Below are 16280 nucleotides of genomic sequence, written 5' to 3'. Positions count from 1 at the left end.
AAAACAGAGCTATGTTGTAATATCCCAGTTCTCTTTCACTTAAAAGGTTAAGAAACCATTGTATTACAGATGGAAATACTAGATTTTAAAAATTAGATACAAAGCAGAAAAAATATTCGTAATAACGTGTTCCAATTTCTGTGTAAAGTGACTACATTTGTTACTAAAAGGTTCAAAATCATTTCATTGTTTTAAATAGTTCCATAACGAACAGTTGGTGCTATAAATCATTAAATAGTTCTAGCCAAGACCAAGCGCATAAGCACAAATCATGCAATTTTGGACCAATGACACGTTTTTGACAACAGAGGACTTAAAAGAAAATAGTGAATTCCTGCCTATGAGGTGCTTTTCATACTATGAACTATGAACTAACAACTACAGCAATGGTCACATGAACATGAATGCAATGTTGAAACATGCACACACCTAACGGCATCCATCAAAATTCTCAGATAATCCAATCTCATAGAACAAGTGCATGGATTTTTAGTTCAACACATGAAATGCAAATTTTTAACTGACTCCATGTTAAGATCTATTTCTTGGGGGAAAACACTTTCTGAATTGTTGGGGCGTGCCCTACCTTCAATTTGAGTAGCTTAACATACTCCTGCAAAGTGTACAAAAAGCCTCGATTTGATTATAGGTCAAATGGGGGATTTCTACATTCTATATCGAACACAGCAACTCCTTATACCTACACCTTGAACAAACACAACTACCAATACACTAACAACGCACTCATACATAAACTCTCAATGTCCTCAACCCCACAAAGGCTATCTGGCAGTTCAAAATTCTCCTAAGATTACTTAATACCTAGAAAAATACAATTTCAATCTACCAATTATGCAATATATATAGTTCTATCAATCATTATATGCGACACTGGCATGCAATTTTAAATATCTGGTTGTAGCCAATGCAGACAACAGTAGAAAAATGTATAGAAAGGTTACATACCACTGTAGGAACAAATGGGGGCTTCACTCTTCGCATCAACAATTCATTCCAGTCAAGATTCTGTAGAAAAAAACACACAGCATAAACAGTGGTTTGATTTCAAAATATTTATGGCAGGATTTATCCAAAGGTTTTTCCGTTGGTGGTCCTATGATTATATTAGGTACATGTAAGTATATAAATGTTTTTTTTGTTATCAGTTGTATACAACCGCTGTATCCTAATTGACATGGAGACAAACAAGTGTTAACAATGAAGAACTGATTTTAGTGAATGCAAGAATGACTGAAACATTATCTACCCTGAAGAAGGCCTGTTTCTTCACATCCTCAGCATCCCTCTCACTGGAGCCCAGTCTTCTATCAGGGTTCCGCCGTAACAACTGAAGTAACATCATTGTGAAATGAGGTCATAATCATAATAAGAGAATGATTGAGTAATACCCATGTTTACTATTGTTAAAAGCCCCAGTTTAAGCCCGCAAAATCTGGTGAATTTCACAAGATTGTTTATTTGTCTTAAATCTTTATTGCCTGTCTGTTATCATTGATCAGATCTCAGGTCAATAAATTATATAACATTGATCTGTCCAAGCATAACCGATGCAGCCTTTTTCCTTTGATCACAGCCTGTCTTCATTTGAGAAAATAAAGGTCAGCCTGCGCCGTATGATAGCTGCATGTTGGCTTGACCCTGTCATATCACCCAGTGTGACTTAAACAAAATTTTGAAGTCAAAGGAAGAATTTTGTAGGGTATTTGCCAAAAAGTAATTATAGACACATAATGCAGCAAGACGGGCAATGAATGACATCTTGAGAGATCCAACAGCTCTTTGAACACGGCACCATATGGCAATTATCCAATCAACAATCAACAATAACAAAAAACTTGCGCCCTGCTGTAACATGAGGGCATGAAACTAGGCCATTCAGTATCACAATTAGACATTTATAATTCTTGATAATTATATGAAAACTGAACATTGTACAAATCTTCAAATGGTAAACCATCAAGCTTAAATGTACATGAAAGTTGGGCTGTATAAGGGTGTTGCACCCAGAAACCAGCATGTGCACCCTCTGCCTTCACATCATTGAATGCTGAAGAAATTGAAATATTTCTTAAAGTTTAGCTTATTATATGATCAAAATCATAAATACACTTTATATAAAACACCTTTCAATCATTTTTTGTCAAATTACTAGTATTCATAAAATGTAGGTCTATTCCATTTAAACATATAACCCCCGGGTGGAACGCACTTTCAAAATATACCACCACCCTAAAGAAGCAAATTTACTCTTTTGAGGTCCAAATTAGCAAAAAAAGACACCCACCCATATTCTATTTAAATAATTTCCTTCCCTCCGTGGGTTATATGTTTTACTGGAATAGCCCTTAACAGCCCAACACAACCTGCCATTTCTTTCTCTGTTCCCAATTTCTATACATTCTTTAAACCTGGCTTACGGTTAACCATATTTGGACAACCAATAGCCACTTCAAGATATTTTTTTTTTTATAAAAAAAAGTGAAAGTTGTTCATAAGTATCTAGTTATCTCCATTTGCCCAACAAAATTTAAGTTTAAGTTTGATGTGACATTCAATTTACATACCCGTCTCATAATTGCGATGGCCTCGGTTGATAGGAAACGGGGATATTTCACTTCCTCGTTTACAATGCTGTCAAAAACCTCCTCCTCATCGTCACCCGGGAACGGTGACTGTAATTTATAAAACCAAATTGGGTGTGGTATTTGGCTTTGACAACAATTTAAAATCTAAATGAATCTACAACTATTTTTAGATCGAAGCAACATTTGCAATTTGGAGGGAATAATTGTTATTTATATTATGTCTCTTAGCCCATCAATACAGGTCTTTAAATAAATAATTACACTTTCTTAACCATTCAGACAAACATGTTTTCAATTTACCCAAATTTGGCAAAATACCTACTAACTCAAATCAACCTACCTCTCCAACCAACATCTCAAATATGAGGACCCCCAGCCCCCACCAGTCGACTGCCCGTGTGTATGATGGTTCCGTAAGAACTTCTGGGGCCAGAAACTCGGGCGTGCCACAAAATGTACTTGTCCGGTCCCCAAATCCCATACCCTCCTTACATAACCCAAAGTCTGCAATCTTCAAGTAGCCCTCAGTGTCCAGAAGTAAGTTGTCAAGCTTTAAATCTCTGGAAACAAATAATGATGTTTTATAATAGCAATATATAGTAATGTGAAATGAAGATACATGCATTCATTTGTTATCAGTTTCTGTTATCTTTGATAATGATATTTAACCAACACACAAAAACTGGGTCAGGCCAGAAGAAAATAATGGGTTGGGCAACAGCAAAATACTGCGTCAGGCCAAAACAAAATATGACCCACATACATGCATTTTCTATTCCATATAGTAAATGTAGTTGAAAGCCAACTAAATACAGCCCATAAACTTCTTTTTTTGTGGTATAAAGACCATTTCCCTTACCTGTATACAATATTATGCTCATGTAGGTACTGCAGTCCAAGGACGACACAGCCGGCATAAAAAACGGTTCTGGGCTCGGAGAAGACGTCATTGTGTATATGCATCATGAGATCCCCACCGCACGCATACTCCATCACAAATATCACATGTTCCTGCAATCAAGTGAAAGCGTGAATCAAAATGTGAGGTGTTAACATGACCTTTGATGTTTTGCTCTCAATTTATTAATGGTAGCATTCCTTATAATTAATTGTTAAGTTGTACCTAGATCTGCACAATCTTACTGACAGTTAAGGACAAGAAGTCAAGAAAAGGCCATCAAAACATATACATGTCAGGGTCTTTTAACCCTTATTTTGCAGTAACCATTACCTTGCTAGTCCCTCAACGGCCATACCCTGTTTTTCCCCAAGCTGTTTCTGAGTGTTATATTTACTGCTTTATTGATATTTTACTCATCTGTTCCCTAAATGTCTGAAAAATTACTCTGATTAAATTTTCTCCAAAGCAGCAAAAAGAAATAACGCTCTTTTTCCCAACAAAAAGGACTAGGGTGTCTTCCCCATAACTGGTTAAAAAGACCTGCATGTATAACAAGTATTCAACTTTTCACCTGACAGATGATTTAATGCACTTATTTATGGTATACACATAAAGGTGTATTCAATGACTCGCCTGACGGATATATCAATGCACAAATTAATGGAATACATGTCCATGTGTATCAAATGTTTCACCTGAGTCTGGAAGCAGGCGAACAGGTTAACGAGGTACGGATGTCGCATGGCGTTTATCACTTCAAATATCCGCTTTTCCGACATGAGACTTTCTACCTCATCTCTCGCGATTATCTCCCCCTTCTTGAGGGCCTTAAGAGCGAAGTATTCCCCAGTGCTCTTGTATTCAGAAAGTATCACCTGAAAGCATAAGGCTAATTTATACTATTTATAATTATGCATACATGGGTAATAGTTTTGTAGTGAAAAAATCATCCCTTACAATTATCTCACTATTCTTGAGGGCCTTCAGGACGTAATCATGTATTCACAAAGCATTACCTGTCAGCAGACAAAGGATAACGTCAAATGTAGAAATATTTTATCCAATGCTTCAGGAGTTAAAATCATAATACATTCGGACAGTTTCTAAACATGGCTTTGACATATATCTTGTCACTTCCAAATATAACCTAAATGGTAGCAATAACAAAGTAATATCGTAATTTTCGGCTCTCCAAGAACATTTACAAATTAAACATATTATCTCTCATTATGTACAGGATTTCTATTTATTTAAGTAATATAACTTTTGTTCATCACTACTGATATTTGAAACATTTATTACTCTCTGATATCAATTATGACTTATGAGAGATATCAATTATGACTTATGAGAGATATCAATTATGACTTATGAGAGATGCAGTCTGTTCAAATTCCATTTATATATATTTATATATGTTTTAAGTTCTTTAATGCAAATGTCCAGCCAAAAACAAGCTTATAGATATACAGATAGTCTGAAAAAAAGCTCTGAATTTATCATCATTGTGAAAAGACTAATCATAATGAATTTTCCAAGCATACCTTTCCAAAATGGCCTCTACCTAGAACACTTATTGGTCGAAATTCGCTCATTTTTACAGCTTGATTGGAAAACCTGCGAAAAATATAAAAGCAAATGAGCACATGTTTCAAATAAATACACATGTATGTTATTTATTAATTTATTTTTCAAAAAATACTTCTTCAATTATCATAAAATGTGCAGAAAGAGAAATCTGTCCAAAGGCAACTGAAAGAAAATGCATGAAGAAGAAAGAAAAGATCAATATCCTACTCACTAATATAACCAAATAACAATAAGGCGTGTTTCGAAATCTTCACTCTTCTGACTTAACTACCAGTAAATTATCTTTTCATCATTTTTATATAAAATTTGTTAAATAGTTAAAAGTTTAATTTGACGGCAAGATGTTTATAATGTAGAAATTTCATGCATAAATGAGGATTTTATTACAGATAGAAAACTGCAATTTTTGTGTGTAAAAAGAAAAGGCAAAAATAAGTTCCATTTCATAAATTATATACACCTTATCGAAAAAATGTAGCTGAGTTAATAATAGAACAACTTTCACGAAACAAGGGCCAGTTCCTTTACCTAAGTATACTTACTCTGGGATGTTAACAGCAGTCTTAGCAGGGGCAGGTTGTGGTGGCCGCTTCGGAGTGTCATATATAGAGGGTGGGGCATCTGATGGGAGGGGTGGGGGTGGAGAGGGCACACGAGGACTGGTGTAATCAGCTGGTGGGATGTAGGGTGCACCCGATCGGGAAGAGATGTTATTCGGTGCGGAAATCTTGTCCAAGTCCACAACATTGTTGGGTGACTCATCTGGCAAGAACTCAAAAGCCCTCTGGAAATGTAATCAATAATCCATATACGAGGTTTAATTTATGGGCTTACAGATATATAAGTTATGGTAGGATTATTTTCTCAGTTTGCTGCGTTGAATTCATGATCATGTCCAATGAATGAAAGGAAGACATTTTTTTTGTTGTTCTCTCTTAATCAAAGAGACATTCAGGGAAAACTATTTTCTTGTTGCATCATCAGTCTGAATTGTTTTCCTACCTCGACTTCCTGTTCATGTCTCATCGGTGAGACAGCAGATGCAGGTTTCATTTGGCTGGAATGGTTCTGGGATTCAGGAGGCTCATAATGGTTGTCAGGTATCACAGAACGACGATTCGTACCCGACATCACTGAAGTTGAGGGAATTCATTGAGTTGATAGTTAATTGTATGAATATGATTAAATGCAAAAAGAATACAAAAGTCATGTAGCTACAATAAAACTAACATGTATCATTGTTATTAAAGGTTTGTCAACAATTATTATTGCCAGAGTTATGGGCCTTGCTATACCAGCTTTGTCTTTGGCAATAAGTGTTTCAGTTTCTGGCTAATGTTTATAGTTTCTGAACATTGACACCACAGCTTTGACAATACCTCCACCTTTCTCTCTCTGAAAAACGGGTTAGCTTATAATTGACATATACTGCACCTGGCTGAGGGCTCATTCCTGCCCCATCAGAACACTGTTGAGGCAAGCGTCGCTTAATCAGCCGACCCCATGTTGCTACATCAATGTTCATGTCTTTGGGGCGAAGAAAGTTCTTCCCTAAAAAATAACATGCAAGAAAGAACATTAACAATTAGCCAAATGATCGTTAGGCCTTAAAAGTGATGATTACAGAATAATTTGCATCTTTTCTGTTTTGAAATTTGTGGTATCTTTATTTTCTTTCCATAAATTGAAATAGATTAACAAATAAACAATATGATATTGAAATGTTTGCTATTTACTTGGGCAAATAGTTTCAGTTCATTGAAATAATGAAATAATGAACTCAAATTAGCAACTTGGTCAAGGATTATTACCTTTATGTTTTGGAAATATCCGTCTTTGTCTTTGCAACTTTGGTTTTCTTGATAAAGTGGGGTTTAAGAAAGTAATCTGAAACGAAAGAACTCCTACAATAAACAGACAACTCTGCACTTATGGTCAATTATGGTATGAGAGTCGTCTACATGTCCACCCATCAGGGGACCTTTCTGATGACCTCTCGAACAGTACAGGATTCTAAACAGGTAGCTGACTCGAGAGCCATTTATATCACTGTTAAGCTGTCTTCACAACTGAGCTAAAATAAAAGAGTATAATCTGACTTTGGCCATAATAAAATATCGCTGCAGCTGTCATTTGCAAACTAAATTGATGAACAATTGTATTTGGTAAGAGAATAAACGCTATTAACAATTGTTGAATAATCAAATCTCTTTCAACATAAGAACATAGCCTCAGACAAATAAATTTGAAAATATACTCAGACACAAACCTTGAAAATAATTTTTCATTATGCACTGATCAATGTTTTGCTCCAGCTAGGGGGAAGCAAGCATAAAGCAATCATTAGTTATCAGGTGCCTCCAGACAGTCTGATCAGCTGATACTGCCACCAAGTCCTCGTTTTCAATTGAAAATTATTCATGCTGAGAACATTCCCAACTCCAGATATTGACATACTTCCCTGATCCAAAAAATGATTAAATCCCCTAGATGGGTGTGCTGCCTTTCAGGTGAAGCATAACATTGGTAAGAGCATTTTCCCTGAATAGATAGAATAATTATAATGCAATCAAATAACCCGTCATACCTACCTCAGCAAAGAGTATTCCCTGTGGTTCGAGGTGTATTGCAATGCCGTGTCTCTGGTTGTCCAGGAAGTCCTCTAGTCTCAGGAACTTGATGGCGCACATCTGTCGTGAATCCTTCCAACAGATGGCGATCTCTAGTTCTCGACCCTGAATTAGGCATAGGGAATAGTACAGTTGGGTTATAAGAAAACCAATTTAGTACCAATAAAGCACTCAATGAATTTCAGTTTGAACAGAATGAATCTTATGCGTCTGTGTTTAGCTTAAGGGTAACTGGAAGAAAGTGTTCCTTTTCAGGACATGAATTTTAAAAACTATACCTACCAGTATGTTTAAACAAAGCTCAAGTGGCGGAAAATTTCCACCTGGATAAAGTGGTCACCTATCTTAAGCAGCCACTTTGACCTTTAACCAATGTGGCCCCTTAATACAGATTTGTCTATAATTGGACAACTTTCTAAACAATCATTGGGATAATGCCAGAAGGTTCTGTCAAATTTTGTCTGCTGTTGCTTGGTCCATAATAATGGAATGAACCCCACACTAAAATAGTCTGAACATTTTATAGTGTGTTTATTTAAGTAGAAATGTGTACCCTATCTAGGTCAATACTGGCACGGTGATCCCAGCACTGTTGACTATGTGGTCTCCAGGCTGTCTGTACAACATGCTGGTGGTCAAGCTTTATCACGGCCATAACCTCATCTGAAACATATAATACATGGCCTTTAATATCAATCTATTTGAAATACTCAAATTTAAGGATGACCTTGCTGCAAGTTAATAAGGGCCTCCAGTCACTGAGATCAGGTTTATGTCTAAAATAGAAGCAAAGGGAGGTAAAAGTGTAAACTTTTACTTGGATAAATTTTTAACTTACTTGAGTTGTCTTCCTTGACATTATAGGACTTGGAGGACTTTGACTTTCGGAGTAAACTTTTGGAGTCACCAGGGCTAGAAGTAAGCAGCTGTAGACTGTCCTTCCGTCGTGGGATGTCATCCAATAGTCCCTGACACCCAACCAGTCTGAAAATGTGAAGTAAAATTCCTGATTGTAATCGTAAATTATAATAAATTCGCACTAACATGTAAGGTTGATTTATTGTAAACGTTTCGGCATAACGCCTTCATTAAAAAACATAAAAATGTATTGTTATCATAACACGTATGAAAATCTCCATACTTTAATTCAGGATTCTGGCTACTATTAAAACAAATAAGCCTTTAGTGGCAGTAGCAATGATCATCTAAAATGATTTTGCAAAAAAAGAATATCATGTTTATCAAATTCAACAAAACCTTAAATTTCTTTTGAGACATTATACTGCACAACATACTATGATTAAATTTAATATCTTTTATCAAGTAAAATGTATCACAGTCTGCATGTAGCACCATTTAAATCACACATATACAGTGGAATTAAAACATTTTACATTTTTTGTCTAAATCAATCTAGAACCAATTCAAACATTCCACCCACCTCACTTCCAGCTTTCCAGTCAACGCTGCAGCTTTTACGAATGGAGAATTACTGTGTGTGCGTTTAAGACTGTCATTCTTGTTATATGTTGAGCTAGAATTATTTAGTGAGTCCAATTCATGTTTTAACATGTCCACTTTAGCTGAGCCAGGGCCAAGCTCGTTTATTCGTTTTTCAAGGGATATTCGTAACAATTCTAGTTTCTGATTACTTTCCAATAAACTGGCTTGTGCCTGGAAGAAAAATAACACATTGATACTGCCTTGTTTTAGATGCATGAAAAAATAGTGCATCATGAAAATGTAATTTCCATGAAGTTTGGCTAAATATCAGGACCAAATCTCTTGAACAATCTTAGGTCCCTTAAAACAAGGTCAAGCTTTGCTCACTGTATCTTATTTGGTATATCACATGTGTAATACTCTCATTTTGCAGAGTTCGACTGCTTAAGGAAATTATCATAAAGATAAACTATTGTTTATTTTGTAAAATGAAGTTTGAGTAATTAAGGGCTATTTCAGTAAAACATATAACCCATGGTGGGTGTCTTTTTTCGCTCATTTTGACTCAAAAAGAGTGAAATTGCTTCTGTAGAGGGGTGGTATAGTTTAAAAGTGCCTTCCCCCCGTGGGTTATATGTTTAAATGGAATAGCCCTAAGTTACTTTTTAAACTGTTAAGTTTTTTTCTAGGAACTGGGTCCAGCATACTTGACACATGTACATGTTGTAATTCTAGATTCTGAATCTTAGCTTAAAGCTGCACTCTCACAGATTGAACGATTTGACAACTTTTTTTCTTTTTTTGCCTTTGAACGAGCCAATTTTTGCGAAAATCTATGGAAGCCAGTTATTTAAGACTGCTGACAAAAAATCAGATTGCAGATTTATATATCTAAGTCAAAAAATTGATGTTTTATGCATTTTTCTTAGACTGTTAACCATAAATTTTCGAACGGAAATATGAAAATCCACGATCTGATTTTTTGTCAGCAATCTTATATCATTGGTTTGCAGATATTTACGCAAAAAATTGCTCTTTCCAAGACAAAAAATAAAATTGTTGATAAATGGTCAATCTGTGAGAGTGCAGCTTTAATATAAGATGGTGTCTTATGAGATAGAAAATGATAAGCTATATAGGATTTGCTTATTTCCAAGAAAACGAAAAAAAACCAGTCTTTAATGAATATATGATTTGCGAAATTATGAAAAAAGCCACAAAGACATGAAAACATGTCTTACCTTAAACCTACAAGCATATTTCATTGACTATTTACCTCTTGTAATGCCTTTTTATCCGGGGCTTTTGAATTTTTAAGAAGTTTTATGGCATTGTTTGCCCCCTCTATGACGGCTGACTCTATCTTAATGTGGTGACGCAGTTCTTCTATTCGAAGCTCTATGGGAGATAACACCTCACATCGATTGGAAACTGAAAAAAGTTTAATTGGCTTTAAATTTCCTGTTTACCAATCAGGTGCAATTTAAGGTGAGATTATCTCTAACACTTATTCAGAAATATGTTTATACATAAATTTACATTTAAAAATTTAAAATTACAAAGTAACATGCCTGTTTCACTCGTCAAACCATAATCTCTACCTACATACTTAGTTTGGTCACAATATGTCAACCCTAAATCATGTTACTCAGTACCATTAAGCATATGTACTAGACCTGTCTAGTCTGCACAAATGCCACATGCCCCCATTATTTAAAAAAAATAAAGGTATCCTACCATCTTCAGAAGTGTCCTGGTTCACTTTTATTATCTGCATGCGAATAATTTCAATTTTTGTCTTGGAGTCAGCAAGCATCTGTTGTGCGTCAGCAAGGAGTTTTTTGTCACGCGATGAACCAGTACTGTACATGGCAATAAGGTTTTCTGCACCTTGCTTTACCTAAAGGATAAATAATATCAGTTTTAACCATATATATTTAGAAATAATATCAAACAAAGAGACTTACACAGATTACATCAATCCCCAAATGTATTACCATAGACTGTGTCTTTAAAAAATATGTAACTTGTCACCAATGAAAACTTACTTATTGCTTGACACAAGTTATGGTACTTCTGTGCTCAAATTTGCACAAGTCCTCAAGTAAAATTTTTGATGCCTATCACTAAAAATTCAGGCTTCTTTATTTAAAAATCTACTTTTTATGACAGGCACTCCATCAATCTCACAGCCAAATACTGTATTAATCAAATTCGGACAGCAAGGGATCCGGTTGTTGTTTTCAAATTTTTCTTACAAAATGAAGAGCTGCTTAAAATCTGACTGCAATTCTGTTTTGAACATATTTTTGCTATGGCATAAAGTAACAACTGAACCAGCCACCATACGACCCTTCTAATCCTACCTTGTACTCAATCTTGAGCTGTTTTTCCAGGGACATAACTCTGTCTGGCTTTTCATTTTGACCGGAGCCACCTCCACTCTTGTGTACATCGGGGGATTGCACATCTAAAACCACATACTGTTTTTAAGATAGCTTTCAGAGAAAAATGGCTTGATTCAATGTCTATAACTATTGAAATGAGACAAAAGTGGACACAATGGTTTAGGTTAAGGTTATGCACCACTCAATTGTAACCACGCCCCCACCCCCCCGTTCGGAGGTATACCGGGGATAGCGGGGGAAAAGGGCCGTGTTTTCACCTTTCAGGTGGCCCTGCAGTGCCGGGTGAATGCTGTGGTTTTGTCTTTGCGCAAAATATAGCCGGGCATGGGCCTTACCTAGGGTCCCTGGGGTGCGAGGGCATTTGGCGGGAATTATACCATCAGTTCGTCCCCGCAGGACAGGGATTTTACCCGGAGTTGGCTGGATCAGAAGTCAAAGTCCCCGCTGTTCCCTGGATCTGGGGGGCCCGTGGTTACAATTGACAGGTGCATTAGATGAACAGGTCATAGGATACTATGAGCAACCAGTAATCAGACAGGGAATTGTACTGCAGATACATAGCTCATTACAGAGAGTATTATCAGTCAATTTTGTTCATTCATGTAATCCATCCATTATTAATACAAAATATAGGTATAGGTAAAGTTTCATTTTAAAGTTACAAAATGTTAAGTTATGTATATCTTTTTAAGTTTTCACTTAGATCACTTTTATAAAAACATTATGTTATTTATGAAACATATTAATAAAATTGCAATATAATCATAGTGAATTTTCATTTTTAATACCTCCCATTAATATATCATATCATAAAAATAGTGTCATTCAAATATGTAGCCCTTGCAAAAAGTAATATAATGGTTAATCAATATAAATTAAACATAGAAATAATTTGGATCCTAATGATGGATGGCTTACCTTAAGGTAAATAAGTGATGAACTTGTGGGGATACGTATGTTGGGAATCAGACTAATTTTCTTTTATTTATAATAAAAAATTAAAAACCATCATTGAACAATTAATAATCAAACATTTTAATTAATGAACAAATATTGTCCGTTCAGACTGAGGACATTACTTAATAACTACAGATTTCTTCACACACATTTTTTGCCATGCCTGTATATTATTTAGTTCATCCAACTTTCAAATATTGCATTAATTACAAACTGAAGTATCTAAACCTTTGTGAAAGTGAGGATTCAACTCAGTGAACAATAGCAACCTCTGATGAAAGGAGGGAGAAATGCCTTGAATAATAGTAATAATGGAAAAACAGCTTTCAAAGATATATTTTTTCATTAACTGATTATGAAAAATTAGGTACAAGACAATCGAATCTAGGTCATCCGAGTCTTAAACACCTTATTTCCCCACTGGAAACATGAGCTACTATCATTCCCAAATCTCATTAGTTTTTCTGGTGTTCTTTTTTTGCAGAATCCCCTGATTATTTACTGAGACATTATGATAAATACTTTTTATTCCCACAGTGTAAAGACTGTTCACCGAATTATCTCTCTGAAAATCAAGGATAGAAGGAAACAGACCTAGTATGTTCTATATGCATACTCTAACTCTTTCACAGAACAACAATAAATTTCAAATCCATTTAAACTTGTGGAAACCCATATGTCAACACTATACTTACAGATGTATTATTTTCCCATTAAATTCAAGAAAAGAAAGTTTATCAAATAAATTATCACAAAACAGCTGAAATTTCTTTTAAACTATTTTCTGAAGGTTTTTAGGGTGATCTGGTTCAAGGCCTCCATGCCAAACACATTTAAGCATGTGTGTTGACCGTACTTAAAAGCTATTCTAGCTAATGAGATATGTGACTTTACCACAGGCAGTATTGACAAATTATTAATTAGGAGAATGTTTACCTAGATTGATGAAGCTGTCTCACCAACTGTTTAAGTCTGATGGATGGTCATTGATCTACATGTGGTCATAATTACTAACAACATAACCCTGAAGGAAAATCTGGTGAATGTAAACTCAACTCATTGCATTGCAACATGTTTGTAGCAAATATGACATATTTTTTATTCTGATAGTCCAATAATCAACAAAATTGTTTAACAGAAGTTTGGATTTAAAGGAAAATTAGTATTCAGATAAATACCCCATCCAATGGGATTGCAGGACAGATTCACATTTAATCATGTAGAACAGCTCTAAGAACTTAAAAGTCCATTAAGCAGATGTAAAATTCTGTTGAACACAACCACCAAATTACCATTAATTTCAGTCATTAATTAGTTTTTTAAGAGAGTTATTTAGAAGCTCACAGATACACACTGGCTTATAAAAGCATTCACAGGCATTTTCCACGGAACACACAGAATGTTAGCATTTAATTTTTGTCCACTTAACAAATAGTCGGCATAGTTCCTAGTTTCATTATAATGTAAATGGGTAAACTACTATCCTTCTCATTTCTAAAACTAATAATAAACTCTCCTGTATTTAGAACATAAATTTACTTTTTAAATTTGGTATAAATTGAGTTTGATGATATTCAGTTGCTGATTCAGTGATTTGTAGTTTTTCCAGCTAACCAAGGGGCATAACACAACAATTATAAAATCCCAAATTATGTGCCATGCTTCACGTAAGGAAATTGTCACAAGTAACATGACTGTGTACTATGTTTCATGGGAATATCTTGAATGATTTGTGAGTTATGGCCATGGCCTTAATAAAATGCATAATTATTTGAAAATTTGAAAAGTATATAAAATTTATGTCTTCAGAACAAACAAGTCACACATAATTTGATACTTAGGATCAATTCAGCCTTTCAGAGCATAAGGCCAGTGATATTTTTTTGCAAATTCTCATCCCATTACTACCATCTTATACCCAATTTTTTCTTGGACAAACAAATGAAGTGGTGAAGAAAGTGGTTAAAAATCAGGGAAATGAAACCCAAATATCTACACATACCATTGGCATTATGTTTTTTTATTTGAAAAATAAGAACAGCTCACCTACCCCATTTTTTTTACAAAAGTGTAAAATATATTGTCCTGCCTTATCGTTTGTTATTCAGTATCATATTTTCTGGAAACCACAGACTTTGGTCAGGCTTTGTGACTATGAATATTAATGCCTGTTTGGCCCGCTAACCATTTCAACCAAATTCGTCTGCTTGAATGAAGTTAACAACCAGCAAAGCAATATTTTTTCTGGCAAACAAAACATGAACATCTATGAAGGGATGATAACCATTCTTTCCGAAACCGCATTTTTTCTTTCTTCCTAAAACCCTTTTAACAAGTTACTTAAAGATGGATGGTCATGACTCAAAAATAGTGCACCATTTGTCCTTGGCAAACATTTATAGCAAGGGGGCCAGACATTAATTTTCTTCTCAAACAGAATTGAAACACGGAGCCCATTTCATATGCTTATTTTATTGTTCATGTCCAGAATAAAACCACAGAGAAATGGATAAAACCCTTCAAAATAAAATAGTGTCTCTCATAATTACTAACCAAATTCTATTGCACTACAACCTATGTTGAAATCTGGTGACTAATTTTCGGCCTCCTTTTGTAAAGGGCACAACAGGTTACTCTTGAATTACAATAGGGCAGTCTTTTTTACAGGCATGGGATCTATTTCTATTCAAATTTCAGAATCAAATTTATTTTGACTAATATAATAAAGATAGACGAGAAAATGATATTTCCTCAAGGTTTATGATGACTAATTGTTGAGCAAAACTTAACTCCTATTGTGCTGCATAATTAAGTCCGTAAGTTATTCTACTCTATTCAATGTTTACAGATAGCGATCATGTTGAGGTTAAGGTCAGCGGAACTTCGGGGAGAATACCTTTACTTTTAGGGCAATATTTTCGTGACAAGAATCATCTAAAACAGTTAAATGTTTATTGAAACTTAAGATCATAAAGACGAAAACCGCAACAGAAATGATAATAGTTGAATCATAACCACAAAAGAAGTTCAACTGCCCCAATTTATTATGCAAATGTGATGTAAATCATTGAATCGAAAAATCTGCCTTTTAAAAAGAATTGCTTATCAATGGAGCGTTAAACAAGAAAGATGATTAACAGCGTAACACCAAATATGGGTCGAAGGTTACCTCTCAAAAACCACCCACAGGTTGGTTACACCCTTCTTGTTTGTAATCATATTAAATTGTTTTATGTAAATTTAAATTTTAGACTACACATTTATTTTGCTATCCACCATTTTATCACCAATCTTGTTTGTTCTGTGAGTCTAATTGTGCCTGTCTGTGTCTTTATTTCATATTGTCTTTATTTCTGTCTGTGTATATGTCTGTGTATCTGTGTCTGTATGTCTGTCTGTGTCTGTCAGCCTATGTTTGTGTGTGTCTGTCTGTCTGTGTGTCTGTCTGTGTCTGTGTGTGTGTGTCACTGTGTGTGTGTGTGTGTGTGTCTGTGTGTCTGACTGACTACAGGAACCTTGGGGCCATTTCATCAGGAATCCTAGGAGTGATTCTGTACCCTGGAGAGGTTTTCAGCAGTAGTACATCACTGTTATAAATCCTTCCTCTGTACAAAAACTGATTCTATGATTCTTCATGAAACCGCCCCCAGATCCATGGATCTATTGTATGAACATGTTTGTTTTGTACTATGTTATTTGTATGCAAAACAGGTCTAAGTCTATGTTATCTATGTTTGCCACAATG

At 35.1% G+C, this 16280-nt stretch overlaps 1 protein-coding gene across 4 annotated transcripts in view; it reads right to left on the bottom strand.

The window, feature by feature from the left end:
- LOC128223866 (serine/threonine-protein kinase N2-like) overlaps window positions 1-16280 on the bottom strand; it is a 32752-nt gene that overhangs the window by 4910 nt on the left and 11562 nt on the right. For all 4 annotated transcript variants that reach the window (XM_052933303.1, XM_052933304.1, XM_052933305.1 and 1 more), the window contains 18 exons: window positions 11537-11640; window positions 10908-11070; window positions 10447-10601; window positions 9169-9401; window positions 8566-8711; window positions 8281-8390; window positions 7689-7832; window positions 6909-6984; window positions 6532-6648; window positions 6100-6230; window positions 5640-5881; window positions 5052-5124; window positions 4203-4382; window positions 3466-3617; window positions 2947-3166; window positions 2586-2693; window positions 1268-1348; window positions 967-1026 (listed from right to left, as the gene is read on the bottom strand). In XM_052933303.1, coding sequence (XP_052789263.1) covers window positions 967-1026; window positions 1268-1348; window positions 2586-2693; window positions 2947-3166; window positions 3466-3617; window positions 4203-4382; window positions 5052-5124; window positions 5640-5881; window positions 6100-6230; window positions 6532-6648; window positions 6909-6984; window positions 7689-7832; window positions 8281-8390; window positions 8566-8711; window positions 9169-9401; window positions 10447-10601; window positions 10908-11070; window positions 11537-11640 — 2495 coding nt within the window. The remainder of the gene's footprint in view (window positions 1-966; window positions 1027-1267; window positions 1349-2585; window positions 2694-2946; window positions 3167-3465; window positions 3618-4202; window positions 4383-5051; window positions 5125-5639; window positions 5882-6099; window positions 6231-6531; window positions 6649-6908; window positions 6985-7688; window positions 7833-8280; window positions 8391-8565; window positions 8712-9168; window positions 9402-10446; window positions 10602-10907; window positions 11071-11536; window positions 11641-16280) is intronic.

Source organism: Mya arenaria, chromosome 17 (genome assembly GCF_026914265.1).
Source record: "Mya arenaria isolate MELC-2E11 chromosome 17, ASM2691426v1".
Taxonomy (NCBI): Eukaryota; Metazoa; Mollusca; class Bivalvia; order Myida; family Myidae; genus Mya; species Mya arenaria.
The sequence above is the reverse complement of the archived record's forward strand: the minus strand, read 5'-3'. Positions and strand labels throughout refer to the sequence as shown.